At 45.9% G+C, this 17,457-nt stretch overlaps 1 protein-coding gene across 3 annotated transcripts in view; it reads right to left on the bottom strand.

Annotated features, from left to right (window-relative positions):
* Nucleotides 1-17,457, bottom strand: part of NTM (neurotrimin) — a 1,106,994-nt gene that overhangs the window by 241,672 nt on the left and 847,865 nt on the right. For all 3 annotated transcript variants that reach the window (XM_038754388.1, XM_038754389.1, XM_038754390.1), the window contains one exon: nt 4,737-4,969. In XM_038754388.1, the coding sequence (XP_038610316.1) occupies nt 4,737-4,969 (233 nt within the window). The remainder of the gene's footprint in view (nt 1-4,736; nt 4,970-17,457) is intronic.

The raw sequence follows: 17,457 nt of genomic DNA, 5'->3' as shown, positions 1-17,457 counted from the left end.
CGATCCCTCTTCCTCCAGGAAAGTTTGTAGTTTATCATTCCTTGGCAGATGACTCCAGAGCCGATATGTTTGGAGAAGACATTTCCATGCTCTTTACTGGCAAAGAGAACTCAACACCCTTTAGTCAGTAGGAGAAGGTACTGTGACAGGGCTGGATTAATACCGGGACATTTGCACAACTCTCTGAGCCCCCCGATCTAAGTCAGTCATCTCCAGAGTAACCCGGTGTGAACCCTGCTGGCTGCATCTGTTTGAAGGAAGTTTCTTCACTTCTGCCATGAAGCTCTAATGGGCTCCAAGCCGAGAGACTGCTCAGCACCCGAGAAGTGAGCAAAGGAAGCACAAAACCAAATTATTTCTACTCTTTAGACATCACCCCCATAAACCACCCTCTCATCTCATGTTTCAACCTGGGCTTTGGGCCTCCAGTACATCTCAAACTCCAAGCCACTATCCCCCTTTACTTGTCTCTAACAACTGCACAGGTAGCACAAGAGCAATACGTATTTCAGAATCTTAAATCTGTCTCTTGGAGATAAATGGGCTATTCATGCAGTTCTGAATCAATCAGTTAATCAATCGATGGCCTTTACCAAGGACCTGGTGAGAGCAAAACACTATACTCAGTGACCAGTGAATACAGAAAAACTAGTACATAGAGTGGCCTTGCCTGTGTTACTCTCCTCACTCCTAGGTCTCCTGACTCTAGCTGATTTTTTTTCTATTTCTTTTTTGGTATTTGTTAAGCACTTACTATGTGCCAAACACTTTACTAAGGGCCGGGGTAGATACAAGCAAATCAAGTTGGAATCTGTCCATGTCCCACATGGTGCTCAAAGTCTTAATCACCATTTTACAGAGGAGGTGACTCAGGCACAAAGAAGTGCCTTGCCCAATGTCACACAGCATATATGTGATAGAGCCAGAATTAGAACTCAGGTCCTTCCGATTCCCAGGCCTCTGCTCTATCTATTAGGCCACCCTGCTTCTCTTTTAGAAGAGAATCACCTTATTAAGCAGTGGGCACCTTGCCCCCCAGGATTTGCTCTCTAGCTCTCCAGAGAGAGCCCCCTAGCCCCTTCGAAAGCACTCTCACACTTCTGGGAGCAATGCACTTGTTTATTCTGAATCACACATACCTTTGTAAAAACAGACCACACCCTTCTGTTGAAAATGAGAGCCTCATTGCTCCTTTCCAAGCTTTCCTGCCTTCTCCTTTCCTCTCAGCAACCATGAGAGCAGGACTGGGGCTGCTGTAGGGTTAGAATTACCTCAGCGCTCACAGCGCTCAAATCCCAGAATGTTACGATGCCTTGACCGAGTGGGCACTGAACGGATTCAGGGCCAATTTCTAAATCCAAACAATTAGAGTGAGGAAGAACAGTTGAGTAGGAGACTGCGCCTGGCTGACCAGATGATCCAGAGCAGTTTCAGTTCTGGGACATTCGCCTAGTTTTCTAAAGTGGCCTGGGGTACTCTCCAGTAGCCCTAGCTAAGCTGGGGTAGAGGATTGGCCTAATAAGGCCATTGCAGCGAAACTAGGTCTCCCTTAAAAATCGGGACACGTACAGAAGGCTGGATTCTGAATACCCAGGGATACGAAAAATTCAGGTCAGGAAACCTGGCACCAACACTGAAGCTGGACACAATGAATTCTTGTCCAGTACCCCTAATCAGAGTTGGCAGTATCCAGGCAAGAATCCACCTGCTAAAAGAATCACCCTCCATAGACTACGAGTTCACAGGATAAACCAAAAGCAGACAGGGGGTCCCTCCATCACTGTAAAATGATGGGGCCCTCTTCATTAGCGTGTCAATAGTACATGGGCCCGGCGTATCAATATCAGATTCGTCTAGGCTACCTCTGTATATAAGGCCGATGCCTTTTTTAACCGAGTTTGTTTTCTAGTCAATAACTCCATCAGCATTTGAAAATAAGCCCACGATGAGATTCCAATACCTGTGCTGGTGTGTCTTGCTAAGGGGACTTCCAGACGTCCAGGCAACTTACGGGGAAATGGCAGTTTGCAAGGGATTTGACATTTTCCATGAGCCCCGACTAAAGTGGCCCAAATTCAGAATGCCTATCTCACACCCAATTTAGCTACCCCTTCCTCCGCGGCCTGTGGACCACTCCTTACCCTTGCACCCCATCCGCCCAGAAACAAGTTGCTGACACATTTGCCCCTGCCTTACTGTGAAAATAATTGATAACTGTGGTATTTGCTAAGTGTTTACAATGTGCCAGGCACTGTTCTAACAGCTGAGGTGGATACAAGCAAATCGGGTTGGACACGATCCCTGTCCCACATGAGGCTCACAAACTTAACCTTCATTTTACAGGTGAGGTAACTGAGGCATAGAGAATAATAATAATAATGGTATTTGTTAAGCACTTACTATGTGCAAAAGACTGTTCTAAGCACTGGGGGGATACAAGGTGATTGGATTGTCCCACGCGGAGCTCACAGTCTTAATCCCCATTTTACAGATGAGATAACTGAGGCCCAGAGAAGTTAAGTGACTTGCCCAAAGTCACACAGCTGACAATTGGCAGAGCCACAATTTGAACCCATGACCTCTGACTCCAAAGCCCGGGTTCTTTCCACTGAGCCACGCTGCTTAAGTTAAGGGACTTGCCAAAGGTCGCCAAGCAGACAAGTGGCAGAGTCAGGATTAGAACCCAGGTCTTTCTGACTCGCAGTCCCATGCTTTATCCACTAGGCCAAACGAGACCAAAACCTAGAAACACATCGCCAAAGGAACTTGGCAAGCAATGGATGCATTAGAATAAGAAAAGAAGCTTGCTAAGCTTACTTTACCAGCAGAATCAGTGAGAAATTAAATAAATTCATAAGTGGCTAAAGTTGACAGAAATGATGATACTACTTTAGAGAGCCAGCAAATTCACTGGAGAAACCTTGGTGGAGGAGGCGGGATTTTAGGAGGGGTTTGAATGTCCGAAGAGCTGGGGTCTGTCTGAGGGAGGGACGGAGTTCCAAGCTGAGGGGGAACGTTGCCAATTTGTACTTCCCAAGTGCTTAGTACAGTGCTCTGCACATAGTAAGCGCTCAATAAATATGATTGATGATGATGATGACTTGAACTTGGGGATGGTGGTGGGAAAATCAAGAGCAAGGTACAACTATAAGCAGAGTGATCTGGTGAGAAGTAGCTTGGCCAAGTGGAAAGAGCAGGGCCCTGGGAATCACAGGACCTGAGTTCTAATCCCAGCTCCACCACTTGTATGTTGTTTGACCTCGGGCAAGTCACTTAATTTTTCTGTGCCCTAGTCCCCTCTTCGGTAAAATGAGGATTAAGACCATGAGCCCCATGTAGGACATGGACTGTGTCCAATCTAATTAGTTTATACATACCCCAGCACTTAATCTAGTGCCTGGCACATAATAAGGGCTTAACAAATAAATTGAAAAGAAAAAAATACCAATCCAACTGCCCAAAAAACTAGTAAGTTGGCTTGGGAAGAATGAACAAAGCAAGTTGGGGAATAGCTGGTGAAGATAGCCAATAGGTATAGTGGGATCAGCTGATTGAGAATCTTGAAGGCAATGCTGATGAGTTTTTGTACGTGTTGAAGTGGAGTGGAGGGATTTGAGAAGAGGAGAGATGTGGTCCAAGCAATGCCCCAGGAAATATGCTCTCTCTAAGATGCCTTTTCTCTATGAAGGTGGCAGGAACAACCAGGAGGCAGAGGAGCCCTTCAGGTTGGCGTGGTTTTGGACTGTGCGGATTCTGGTTCCAGTTCTAACCTTATCTCCATGGGTAATGCTAAGAAATGTGAACCACAAAGTTTATCTAACCCATTAGATTCCAATGTGAAGTTGTGTCAAAAAATTTTGTAAAATATCAGCAAATGCAACAGTCAGGCAAAAGGGACTTTTATGTTGATCGGGTGGGAGTAATGCACTTCACTCATTGAATGTTTAGGGACTCACTACTGGTAGCATCCTTTTCAAACAAGGAGGACTGAGCTATATAAATTTAGGCAGCTCTATTGTGGAAGCTTGGCTGCAGAAACATTTAATTTAATCATGGTGCTTATTAAGCATTTAATATGTGCCAAACACTGTTGCTAAGCACTGGGGTAGATTCAAGATGATCACATTGGATATAGGCCCTGTCCCACTTGGAGTTCACTTTCCAAGTGGTGAAGAGAGCAGGCATTTCCAAATGAGAAAAGTGATGTCCAGCGAGGTTAAGTGGCTGGACACCAGGCAAGTGGTAGAATTGACCTCCTGACATCCAGTCTTGTGCTCTTTCTACTAAGGCCAACCTTGAGAAACACGCTGAGCATATGAATTTGGCCCCTCTCTGAAAAGAGCAGGGGGCTGAGTGTCAGAAGACCTGGGTTTTAATCCTGTCTCTGCCCCTTGCCTGCTATGTGATCTTGGGAAAGTCACTTGACTACTCTGTGTCTTAGTTTCTTCATCCCTAAAATGGGGATTCAATAGCCTTTTGCCATGTGGGACTGGGACTGTGTTCAAAGGTCTTTTATCTACTCCAGCCCTTACTAGACCGCTTGGCACATAATATGCATTAAACAAATACCACATTTATTCAGAGAAAGAGAGGGCTCTGTACATCTACTTAGCAAGATGGTGGGGTGAAAGAAGAAGCCCCAAAGAGTTTATTATACATTCCGGATCCCACCCTCCTTTCCAGATCTCCCCATCCCGGCCCCAGAGAGTGGGCATGCTGCCCCGACAAAACGGTACCTTGCACAATGAGGTGGACGCGTGACGTTTTGGGGTGGTTGTCTGTCTGCACAGAGCAGGTGTATGGACCCTCATCGTAGACGTCCACGTTCTGGATCTCGATGCTGTATTGGGTTTGAGTGTTGGTCAGCAGGACCACCCGGGGATCCAGGCACCACTTGTCATTCCCGGCGTATAGAATTGTGCTGCGGTTCAGCCAGGCCACCCGCGTCACCCGGTTGTCCACGGTGCACCTGGGGAAGGGAGACAGGATGGGTGAGATACAGGAGACACCCATTCCCAGGGGTGATCACCAAATTCCACACCAGCTGGGCAAAACGGAACTGGGAAGGTCAGAAGGCGCAAGAAGGGAGGAAAATGGATTCAAGGGCATTATGTTCACTTCAGGCCAGTGGAGGGTAAAGAAAGAATGTTAGACTGTGCATCCTTGGACCATGAGAAAGGAAGGATTGGGAAGCAGCATGGCCTAGTGGATAGCAGACAGGCCTTTGAGTCAGAAGGACCTGGGTTCTAATCCCGGCTCTGCCCCTTGTCTGCTATGTGACCTTCGGCAAGTCACTTTACTTCTCTGTACAACAGTGACCTCAGCTGTAAAATCGGGATGAAGACTGGGAGCCCCATGAGGGACAGGGACTGTATCCAACCTCATTAGCTTGTATCTACCCCGGCACTTCGAACAGTGCCCCACACATAGTCAGCACTTAACAAACACCATCACTGTTATTATTATTATGTGCAGGAAGGCAACATTCCCCACTTTTCCTCCAAGTGTCTTGAAGCCCCTGTCAAAGGCTGAACAGTTGGCCGGATGGGGCAAGGGCCAGACCAAGAAATGGCCTTTCTTATGGACTTACGCTCTAGGAATTCAGGGAGCAGCGTGGCTGTTTCAGTCACATTCTGGTCACTCCCCTCCCTCGCCACAGCCCCATCCTTCCTTTCTTTTGCTTAATGTGTTGCGGGTGGTGGTTTCTGAGATTCAGCAGGGATGGCTCCTCAGAGAATACTGGCACTATTTCCTGGCCCAAAGCCATCCAGTGGATGAACCCCAAAGGCCTGCAGAATAGCATCCCATTGGCTCTCCGATGGCCCATTCCCGGCCCAGGAAGGCTAGTCCTTATGAATACCCGAGGCTCCCTACTTTTTCCAGACTCCTTGTCAAGGAAGAAGGCTTAGGAGACACAACGCAGTTGAACTCATTCCCAGCCCACCTCATCCCCTTTTCCCACCATCTCTCCCAAGAACAGAGATTTTTAGTGACTTGTTAAAATGGGCCTGACATAAGCATTACTACAGCTCGTTTTCTGAGTCTGTAAACATTGGGGCTCTTCGTTTTCCTAAAGGTTGAAGCTCCCCCATCCTGCTAGCGTTAGAGACTCCCCTTCCTCACCCTTCTTATAATCACCTTCAAAACACTGTAACTCTGTCAGATGCCCCAGTTCCATCCCCAAAATGTCTTAATTCTGTTTTCCCTCTGGGCCTAAACAGATTCCTGCCTTAAGCCGACCAGACTGCAATGCATCAGTTTAAGGATAATTTTTAATTTGGGGTCCAAATTTGATGACCCAGGAGAGGAAAAAGCCATTGCTTATGATTATGACTTAATAATATAGATCATTGGGATGAGCAGCATCAATAACAAGCATTAAGAAAAATAAGTGCGGCATTAGAAAGAATAAAGAAGAATTAATACTAATTACAATTTCTTGAGTAATGGCAGTAAAGAGAGCAGGCTCGTTCCCTGCTCAACAGACTGATAACTACCTGGAACCCCAGCAAGGGAGAGGCTTTGTTACAGAGCAGGACTGAGAGTCTTTCTGCTGTGCATCTGGCAGAGAACAGATTCACCTTTTCTCACTTTGGAGGTAGAAGTAGTAGTCGTATTGGGGTATTTGTTAAGTGCCTATTATGTGCCAAGCACTGTACTAAGCTCTGGGAAAAAGACAAGAAAATCAGGTCCCACACGGGGCTAACAGTCTGCATAGGAGGAAAAACTGGTATTCAATCCCCAGTTTGTAGATGAGGCAACTGAGACATACAGAAGTAAAATGGTAAAATGACTTGCCCAAGGTCACACGGCAAGTACATGGCAGAGCCGGGATTAAAAACCAGGTCCTCTGACTCGCAGGCCCATGCTCTTTCCACTAGGCTACTAGTAGGGATGGTGGTAGTGGTTGTAGAGAAGCAGCATGACTCAGTGGAAAGACCAGGGCTTTGGAGTCAGAGATCATGGGTTCTAATCCCGGCTCCGCCAATTGTCAGCTGTGTGACTTTGGGCAAGTCACTTAACTTCTCTGTGCCTCAGTTACCTCATCTGTAAAATGGGGATTAAGACTGTGAGCCCTATGTGGGACAACCTGATTACCTTGTAACTTCCCCAGAGCTTAGAACAGTGCTTTGCACATACTAAGTGCTTAATAAATGCCATCAAAAAAAAGAAGTAACACAACTCCTCAACATCCTGTCTACCTTCCTACCTACCTGCGCTGCCTTCTTCTTGCCTATCCCATCACTGTGGACACACCACCACTCACCTCCCTATCTCACAAGCCCATAACCTTGACATTACCCTTGACTCATCTCTCACATACAACTTGTACTTCCCAAGCTCTCAGTACGGTGACTGCACACAGTAAGCGCTCAATAAATACGATTGAATGAATGAATGAACCCACACAGTCACTCTGTCACTAAATCCTATTAGTTCTACCTTCACAACATTGCTAAAATCCACCCTTTCCTCTCAATCTGAACTGTTACTATGTTGATCCTATCCTGCTTCACGTCAGCCTGCTTGCCGACTTCCCCACCTCCTGTCTCTACCCACTTTTTATTTTGCTGCCCAGATCATCTTTCTAAAAAGAGTTAAATCCATGTTTCCCCTCTCTTCTAGAGCCTCCAGTCACCTCAGCATCAGATAGAAACTCCTTCCCATTGGCTTTAAAGCACTTAATCACCTTGCCCCCTCCTATCTTATCTTTCTGATTTCCTACTATAATTTAGCACATTTATTTTGCTTCTCTAACACCAACCTACTCACTGTATGTCTGTCTCATCCAGCATGCTACTGATCCCTCACCCATGTCCTGCCTCTGGTCTGGAACAAATCCCTGCCGCTCATATCCGACAGACTATCACTCTCCCCACCTGCAAAGCCTTATTGAAATCACATCTCTGCTAAGAGGCCTTCCCTAATTAAGCCCTCATTCCCCCTATTCCCTCTCCCCTCTGTGTCACTTTGATTTGCACCCTTGATTCACTCCACCTTCACCTCCATAACTTAAGTACCTATCAATAATTTGTGGGCAGCGAACATGTCTACCTTCTCTGTTGTATTGTACCCTCCCAAGAGCTTAGTACAGGAATCTGTACACAATAAGCACTCAATAAATACCACTGATAGATTGTTTGGTTTTTTTAATGCTATTTGTTAAGCGCTTCCCATGTGCCAGGCACTGTACTAAGAGCTGGAGTAGATACAAGCTAATCAGTTTTGACACAGTCCATGTCCCACCTAGGGCTCACGATCTTAGCCCCCATTTTACAGATGAGGGATCTGAGGCACAAAGAAGTTAAGTGACTTGCCCAAGGTCACACAGCAAACAAGTGGCAGATGCAGGATTAGAACCCAAGTCCTTCTGACTCCTAGGCTCATGCTCCATCCACAAGGCCACACTGCTTCTCATTGTTTTATAGTAGTAGTAATAGTAGTAATAAAGGTAATAATAATAATGTTGGTATTTGTTCAGCACTTACTATGTGCCAAGCACTGTTCGAAGCACTGCGGTAGATACAAGGTCACCAGGTTGGCCCACGTGGATCTCACAGTCCTCATTCATGAGTCACAGAGAAGTGAAGTGACTTGTCCAAGGTCACACAGCCGGGAAGTGGCAGAGTCAGAATTCGAACCCATGACCTCTGACTCCCAAGCCTGGGCTCTTTCCACTAAGCCACGTTACTGAGCACTCACTGAATGCAATTCACTATGCTAAACCAGCACTATAAATGCGGGAGAAACATTCCTTTCCCACAAGGAGCTTGTAGTCTGATGAGGGAGCTAGAGATAAAAGTATTCACAAATGGAGAAATCAGAACAAGTAAATTAACTCTATAATCTATCCTACATATTAACCAATCATTCAATTATATTTATTCAGCACTTACTGTGGGAAGAGCACTAAATTATGCACTTGGAATGTTTATAACACACCAGGGTTAGGGTTTCCCTGCCCACCACAAATGTTCACAGTTGCTGAAGGAGGGTATAGGTTCATATGGAAATGCTAGAGGTTGGTTGATGCGTTGTTACAACTTGGGTTTGGGGAGTTTTGTCCCTAGGTTCATTCATTCATTCATTCAATCATATTTATTGAGCACTTACTGTGTGCAGAGCACTGTACTAAGTGCTTGGGAAGAACAAGTTGGCAACATATAGAGACGGTCCCTACCCACCAATGGACTCACAGTCTAGAAGGAGGAGACAGACCAGAAAACAAAACTTGTGGTCAGGTGTCAAGTCATCAGAATAAACAGAAGTAAAGCTAGATGCACATCGTTGACAAAATAAATAGAATAGAATAGTAAATATATTCAAGTAAAATAAATAGAGTAATAAATCTGTACAAACATATATACAGGTGCTGCAGGGAGGGGAAGGAGGTGAGGGGGAGGAAAAAGGGGGCTCAGTCTGGGAAGGCCTCCTGGAGGAGGTGAGCTCTCAGTAGGGCTTTGAAGGGAGGAAGGGAGCTAGCTTGGCAGATGTGCTGAGGGAGGGCATTCCAGGCCAGGGGGAGGTCACCCCAAGAGGCCATTGGCCCTAAGCAATAAGGAGGAAGCACTGACCATCAACCTATAAAAGGCATGAATAATTGTTGTTGAGACAAACAATGGGGCAGCTAACAACCTAATGATGAATAGAGGAGGAGCAAGCCAGGCATTCTCAGGGTTGTCTAATTATTGAAAATTGAGTGAAACTGAAGCAGCCTCAGCACACCGCACGGCAGTTAAAGGGCCAAGGATATTCATCTGCAGAGACACCGATGCATCCAACGCAGCCAATTTTCCACATACTCATGCGGCTCTTGTGATATATGGAAGATGTTGGCGCCCCTTTAGCTGGGGTCCTGGGCACATCCTGGGTCAGACTTAGATGTCCAAACTGTCACCACAGTGTCAGGCTTGGTGGCTTGCCACTGGAATGCACGCGGGCCCTTTGTGAGATATATCATGACGGAACATAGAACCTGACTTCTATGGCTTCCGTGCTTGGCCTCGTCCTTCTGGCTCATTTATCTGTTCTCCTGCAGATGAGAACAGAGAGGCAGACCTGCCAATTCTGCAATAAAGCAAGCTGCCATGGATGTGTTTCACACACCCTTAGGCCATAGAGGCACCCACGGTCCTGACTCTCTTTTCAGAGCCATCCACCTGTCTGAAACCAAACCTCCAGGGCCCTGAAAACCCAACTCCCTGGAGCATGCCACCTCCTCCAAAAAGCCTTCCTCAATTGACTTGAGACGAGGTAGGAGGACCAGTGAGAGATTCAGGATTGGCTGCTCAATTTTCTTGGAATCCCTTGACTGTCTTCCCCTCCGACCCAGCTACTGTTCCCCTTGGAAGATCCCCCTAGCCAACGTTCTCCCCTCTTCCCCCCCACCCACCAACTCCCAATCTGCTGCTCCTCAGGGAAGAGCGACCAGATGGATGTCGATTGGTCAGGAACCCTCCATGTAAGCTTTCTGAAAGCCTACCAACATCTTTGTGGCGTGAATATATTAGATGAAGACAATTTGATGATTGAGGATAATTGTGCGTGTAGCTGGACAGCTGCGGGTATCAGCGATGCAATGCATGTTTCCACATGCTGCTCTGGGCGGAGGCACGAGGGACTTGGTGGGAAAAGTAGCCAGGCGGGTTCTTTCTGCAGCTGCACCTGTTATACTGAGCCCTTGGAACTGCAGCTCTTTACGTTCTTACATCTTGGGGCTGAGGGAGGATTTGTTCCGCTTTCTCCATTTAGACCTAGCGTTATTGGACAGGCAAGAACTGGGGAGGCAGAAAAGAGCAGAGATGGAGGTGGGACCCTAAGCTACTTTGAGGTATAGGTGGTTTAGGGAGAGATAAGAAGCTGGATATTGGGTAGTTATTGTGGCACAGGGTTTTCTTAGAGCCTTCTGGAGACAGGCGGAAATGGGAGGGTCAGACCAAGGGGAAGGTTTAAATCCAGGCTCGGCTCTCCTGAAACACACCTGCCTGAAGATCTGAGGACAATAATGGCTCCAGAGAGTGTGAAATCCAAGCATTCGGGCCATCAAATGAGCTTTAACTGCTTTTCAAAAGCCTCCGAGCTCCGCCAACCGCTTGAGCCTTTGCAGAGGAAATAAGTGCTTTCGCCCTTCACAGCCCCTGCTCACAATCTTCTCTTATCTCAGAGACACGCTCAGGTGGTCCCTCAGGTTGACCCATTCAAATATTAGGCTCCCTAGCCCCTGTTCCCTCCTCCTTCCTGCTCCCCCACTCTCTCGCAAAGCTTCCCAGCAGAAAATCACAACACAAACAGCTCTGAAATACCAAGCAAAAGCAGCGTGGGGTTTGTGTATTCAAGATCTGTTTGCTTTCTCACTTCTTCTTCGGTAACAGAGTGGGGAACTGGTTCATGGGGAAAAGGGAAAAAAAGAAAGGCAACATAAACACACTGCTAAAAGGCTCCCGCTGGTTTTGCCAAAAACTCAAGCCAAACAATTTGAGATTTGAGAAAGCTCTTTTCTCCTCTCCTTGATCATTTAAATATTCATCACTGCATCTGCCCTTGTCATAGTTCTGAAACTCAAAAAATCCTCTAGGAAAGAAGCTACTTTCCTTCCCAATTGAGAGCAGGAAGCACTGTATTTCTTATGAGACTCCCTTTCCTCTGGCCTGGAACACTCTCCCTCCTCAAATCTGACAGACAATTACTCCCCCACCACCTTCAGAGCCTTATTGAAGGCACATCTCCTTCAAGTCCCACTTTTCCTCATCTCCCACCTCTTTCTGCATTGCTCTTTCTCCCTTTGCTCTTCTCCCCACCCTCACAGCGCTTATGTATATATCTGTAATTTTATTTATTTATATTAATGTCTGTCTCCCCACTGACTGTGACACAATGACTGTGAGTTCTTTGGGGGCAGGGATTGTCACTGTTTACTGTTGCACTGCTCTTCCCCAAGCGCTTAGTACAGTGCTCTGCACACAGAAAGTGCCAGCGTGGCTCAGTAGGAAAGAGCCCGGGCTTTGGAGTCAGAGGTCATGGGTTCTAATCCTGCCTCCGCCAATTGTCAGCTGTGTGACTTTGGGCAAGTCACTTAACTTCTCTGTGCCTCAGTTACCTCATCTGTAAAATGGGGATTAAGACTGTGAGCCCCCCGTGGGACAACTTGATCACCTTGTAATTTCCCCAGCGCTTAGAACGGTGCTTTGCACATAGTAAGTGCTTAATAGATGCCATCGAAAAAAAATGATAGAATGAATGAGTCAATCAGTTAAGCAATCAAACAATCAATTAACGGTATTTGCTGAATGCTTATTCTGTGAGGAGCATTGAACTGAGCACTTAGAAGAATATAGCATAATAGGTAAACTCAATCCCTGCCCTTGAGGAGCTTACAACCTAGCAGAGGAATTGATCAATAGTTAATCAATCAGTCAATAGATGGGCATGCAATAGGGTCGTGGGCATAATTACTGAGAAGCAGCCTGTCTCAGTGGAAAGAGCCCAGGTTTGGGAGTCAGAGGTCATGGTTTCTAATCCTGTCTCTGCCACATGTCTGCTGTATGAATTTGAGCAATTCACTAACTTCTCTGAGCCTCAGTTACTTCATCTGTAAAATGGGGACTGTGAGCCCCACATGGGACAACCTCATCACTTTGTATCCCCCCAGCACTTAGAACAGTGCTTTGCACATAGTGTTTAACAAATGTTATTATTATTATTATTATTATTATTATCATTATTATTATTATAATCCCTGCTCATGCCCCAAAAGCTCCTAAAAGGATCCTGTTTCAGGACCGGACTTGTGTGGCAAAGAGATCTGCTCCATCCTTTGCTTCAGGTCAAAACCCAGCAGGACCTGCACTGGGGAGGGTAGAGCCCAGAATGCAAATCCCTAGGCTGATTGGAAGAGCTGTGCTTAATAACCATTTCATTAACATAGTAATGAACAATGCAATGAAGCAGGCTGTAGAATGCTATGCAAACATGTAAATATATGGGTGTGTACGATTGAACTCTAATATAGTATAATATACTTTATTATACGCATTACACAAACACACACTCACAGACATGCACACACGTAGAGGAGCAAGCCCCAAAACACGAACCATGCTTTTTAACTTCATGACATCATGAGTCTGAAACACTTTCCCTTCTCTCCTTCTACAGCCCAGCCCACACCCTCCACTTCTCTGCCACTAACCTCCTCACTGTGCCTCGTTCTCACCTGTCCTGCCGTCAACCCCTGGCCCACATCCTACCTCTGGCCTGGAATGCCCTCCCTCCTCACATCTGCCAATCTAGCACACTTCAGCCCTTCAAAACCCTACTGAGAGCTCACCTCCTCCAGGAGGCCTTCCCAGACTGAGCCCCTTTTCCTCTGCTCCTCCTCCCCTCCCCATCGCCTCTACTCCTTCTCTCTGCTCTACCCCCCCTCCCGCCCCACAGCACTTGTGTATATCTGTACATATGTATTATTCTATTTATTTTATTAATGAAGTGTGAATATCTACAATTCTATGTATTTATACTGATGCTATTGATGCCTGTCTACTTGTTTTGTTTTCTGTCTCTCCCCTTCTAGACTGTGAGCCCGTTGTTGGGTAGGGCTCTATTGATTCTATTTGTCTCTGAATTGTATTTTCCAAGCAATTAGTACAGTGCTCTGCACACAGTAAGCGCTCAATAAATATGACAGAATGAATGAATGATAATAACTGCAAGGGTTTGGTGCTTCCTATGGAGAGATTCTAAATAAATGCAACCAAAAAAACCTCCTTCCTTACTTGCAAATTCAAATATACAAATCTTCTCACACTCAAACTGCCGCTCTATCCTAGTAGGATATTAAATTTCCAAAGTGCAGGGAACAGGATTCATTGCATTTGCCAAAGGCAAGATCTGTATGCTTATGCAGGTTATATGTGTCTACTCAGGATGCAAGAGGGTCCACTAGAGTGAAAAGATTTCCAGAAAGAGGGAAGTCTGGAAAGAGGGGTGTAGACCAGCCAGTTCTCCATCTCCAGCAGCATGGTGTAGAGAATAGAGCAGGGGCCTGAAAGTCAAAAAGTCAGGGGTTCTGATCTTAGTTCCACCACTAGTCTGCTGTGTGACCTTGGGCAAGTCACTTCTCTGCGCCTCAGTTACCTCATCTGTAAAATGGGGATTGAAACTAGAAGCCCCATGTGGAACAGGGACTCTGTCCAATCCGATTTGCTTGTATCCCCCCACCCCCAGTGCTTAGTACAGTGCCTGGCACATAGTCAGAGCATAACAAATATCACAGTTATTGTTATTCATATTATCTCTATGTTCTCATCACTGCAAATATGAGGAACTTGTGTATGGAGATGCCAATCCTCCAGCCTCAATATGTAAACATGGGTTGTGTGAGAAAGACAGCTGACCTCTTTCCCCATGACTACCAGTCAATCAATCAATTGATGGTATTGACTGAGTGCTTATTGTGTGCTGCACATACAGTTAATGCACTGAGCACTTTGGGAGTGTACAAAACAGTAGAGTGGGTAGATATGATACCTGTCTTCAAGGAACTTATAGTCTAGTGGAGAAATAGGCATTAAAATGAATTACAGCAGGAGAAGGGGTAAACTAAAAGGTTATATACACATGTCCTGTGAGGCTGGAGTGGGGTGTGTATCCAAGTGTTCAAGGACATAGACCCAAGTGTACAGATGACACAGAAAGTAGTGTTTAAGGGCTTAATTTGTGCAGAGCAGTAAACTAAGAACTGAGAGAAGACCCTGGTGGGAGGGAATTAGACATTGTCTGCATCCCTAGGCGGGCACAGGATCTAAGAGAGTGATTAGGGTGGGGAAAAGAAATTGCAAGCACCTTGGAGGAGACCTGAGTTTATTAGGATAACTCTTTGCTCCCAACTGGCATCCCTGAGATACAAAGGCATCTGTGTTTCAAGATATTGGTTAAGGTGCCCAGAAGAGGACATAACACTTAGGCACTTTCCCTCTCTGTACCAAAGGCTTGGAACATTTTTCTGAGATAATGGGGAGGATTTTCACTAGCCCAAGAAGTCAAGGGTTTTTTTGTGGAGTGGGGCTCTTTCACTGACTCATGTAACCATTCATTTCTATTTTTTATGCTACTGAATATTCATCAGTTTGCATCAGGATTTCTTCACAATTAGATGGTAATCTCCATAAGAGTGGGCATCACATTTAAACTTCACTTCCGTACAGCCCCTTGAGCTCCCAGTGCAGTGTTTTCTGGACACCCAGCAGGTACTCGAGCAATAGTGGTGATGACTATGGTCTGGGGGATGAGGAATATTCAGTGCTCTGAGATCCTATCCTGAAAAGTGCAGCAGGTAGGAAGGGGTCAGTTTGAGTACTGGAGTAGCAAAGACAAAGCTATCTTGTGAAAGCTGAACCAAGGGATAGAGGACTGAGCCATAAAACTTTCTTCTTTTTCTTTGCAGAAAACACTCAAAGCTCATAGGTATTGTCTCCTCCTACTTTCACAGGCTCTTTGAAGCTACTTGCCCTCCCTTCTCTCTGATGAGAGAGAGAGAATATGAGGGGTGAGGGAGGGGGATCCCTAGAGCTCAACAAAGAATAGCACGTGCCAAAGACTAGTAGATGTAAAAATAATTAAGCACCACAGCGGTAATTGTGTCTCTCCAGACCCTTAATTCCCACTACATTTATACCTCTGAGGTGGGATTTCTCCTTCAGGAAGATAAAAAGTCTCCACTGGGGATCTGGATGGTTTTGGCCTGGCTCACTGCTCACTGTGGCACTCTCCTGAATCCTGGGATCTCTATGGCTGTAAACCCTCCCCGACACAATTCCTACCCACTTTCCCAATTTCCTCTCCTATGTTCTGTGAAAATAGGCCAGAGGAGCCAGAAATTTCCTGTGGGAGGCCAAACCCTGAGAGACGAGTTAGAGGAACTCAGGGAAAGCAGTGGTGGAAAGTTTAGAGACTCGATGGATGCTTAGGACACAGTGGAGCCTTCAGCAGGACAATTCCTAAATCTTTAGCAGTTTCCATGGTGAACCAGTTAGGCATAGGAGGGGGAGAGAGGTGATAAGCATGCTGAGAAAGCATATATTGGGAAGGACTGAGAGACCCAGAAATGAACAGCTTAAGCGATAAAGGATGGAAATGTTACCTTTCCCCTGGACCCCATCATCATCATCATCATCATCAATCGTATTTATTGAGCACTTACTATGTGCAGAGCACTGTACTAAGCTCTTGGGAAGTACAAATTGGCAACATATAGAGACAGTCCCTACCCAACAGTGGGCTCACAGTCTAAAAGGGGGAGAGGAATCCAGAGAGTAAGCTCCAGCTATGGCACTTGGTCATCACAAGTCAATAATAATAATAACAGTATTTTTTAAGTGCTTACTATGTTCCAAGCACTGCTCTAAGCGCTGGAGGAGATACAAGGTAATCAGGTTGTCCCAGGTGGGGCTCACAGTCTTAATCCCCATTTTACAGATGAGGTAACTGAGGAAGAGACAAGGAAAGTGACTTGTCCAAAGTCATACAGCTAATAAGTGGCAGAGCCGGAATTAGAACCCATGACCTCTGACTCCCGAGCCTGTGCTCTTTCCTCTAGGCCACGCTGCTTCTCCAAGGGTGTCAAGGGTGTGAGAGGCTGAGAGTTTTCTTCAGAACCAGCCTGGATTCTAGCCCGTAGTTTCCACTCACCTATCAGGCTCTTCACATGCATCCTAAAAGACCTCTATCCTCATCTTCCTTGCCTTGTACTGTCATTTCTGGGGTCAGAGAAATGGACTTTGGAAAGTGTGATTTAAGAGAAGCAGTTGTGGCCAGGTGCAAAGATCATGGGCCTGAGAGTTAAAGGACCTGGGTTCTAATCCCAACTCTGCTATTTGTCTGTTGGGTGATCTTGGGAAAATCACTTCACTTCTCTGCACCTCAGTTACCTCATCTGTGGGAGAGGGACTGTATCCAACCCGATTAGCTTGTTTCTACCCCAACGCTTAGTACAGTAAGCGCTTAACAAATGCCAGAAAAAAAAATCAGTCACACAATAGTATTTACTAAACTTTCACTGTGTGCAGAGCACTGTATTAAACACTTGGGAAAGTACAATACTACAGAGTTGGTAGACACCTTCTCTGCACACTAGGTGTTTACAGTCTAGAGGGGGAGATAGAAGTCAAAATATATTATAATAATAATGATGGCATTTATTAAGCACTTACTATGTGCAAAGCACTGTTATGTTTAAGTACATGATAATAATAATAATATTAATAATAATGGCAAGCACTTATTAGGTGTCAAACCCTGTACTAAGTGCTGGGAGAGAAGCAGGGTGGTCTAGTAGATAGAGCACGGGCCCGGGAATCAGAAGGACCTGGGTTCTAATCCCAGATCTGCCACTTGTCTGCTGTGTGACCTTGGGCAAGTCACTTCACTGGGCCTCAGTTCCCTCACCTGTAAAATGGGAAC

The sequence above is a fragment of the Tachyglossus aculeatus genome, chromosome 11 (assembly GCF_015852505.1).
Source record: "Tachyglossus aculeatus isolate mTacAcu1 chromosome 11, mTacAcu1.pri, whole genome shotgun sequence".
Classification (NCBI taxonomy): domain Eukaryota; kingdom Metazoa; phylum Chordata; class Mammalia; order Monotremata; family Tachyglossidae; genus Tachyglossus; species Tachyglossus aculeatus.
Note: the sequence above shows the minus strand (reverse complement) of the source record. Positions and strands in the feature narration are given on the sequence as shown.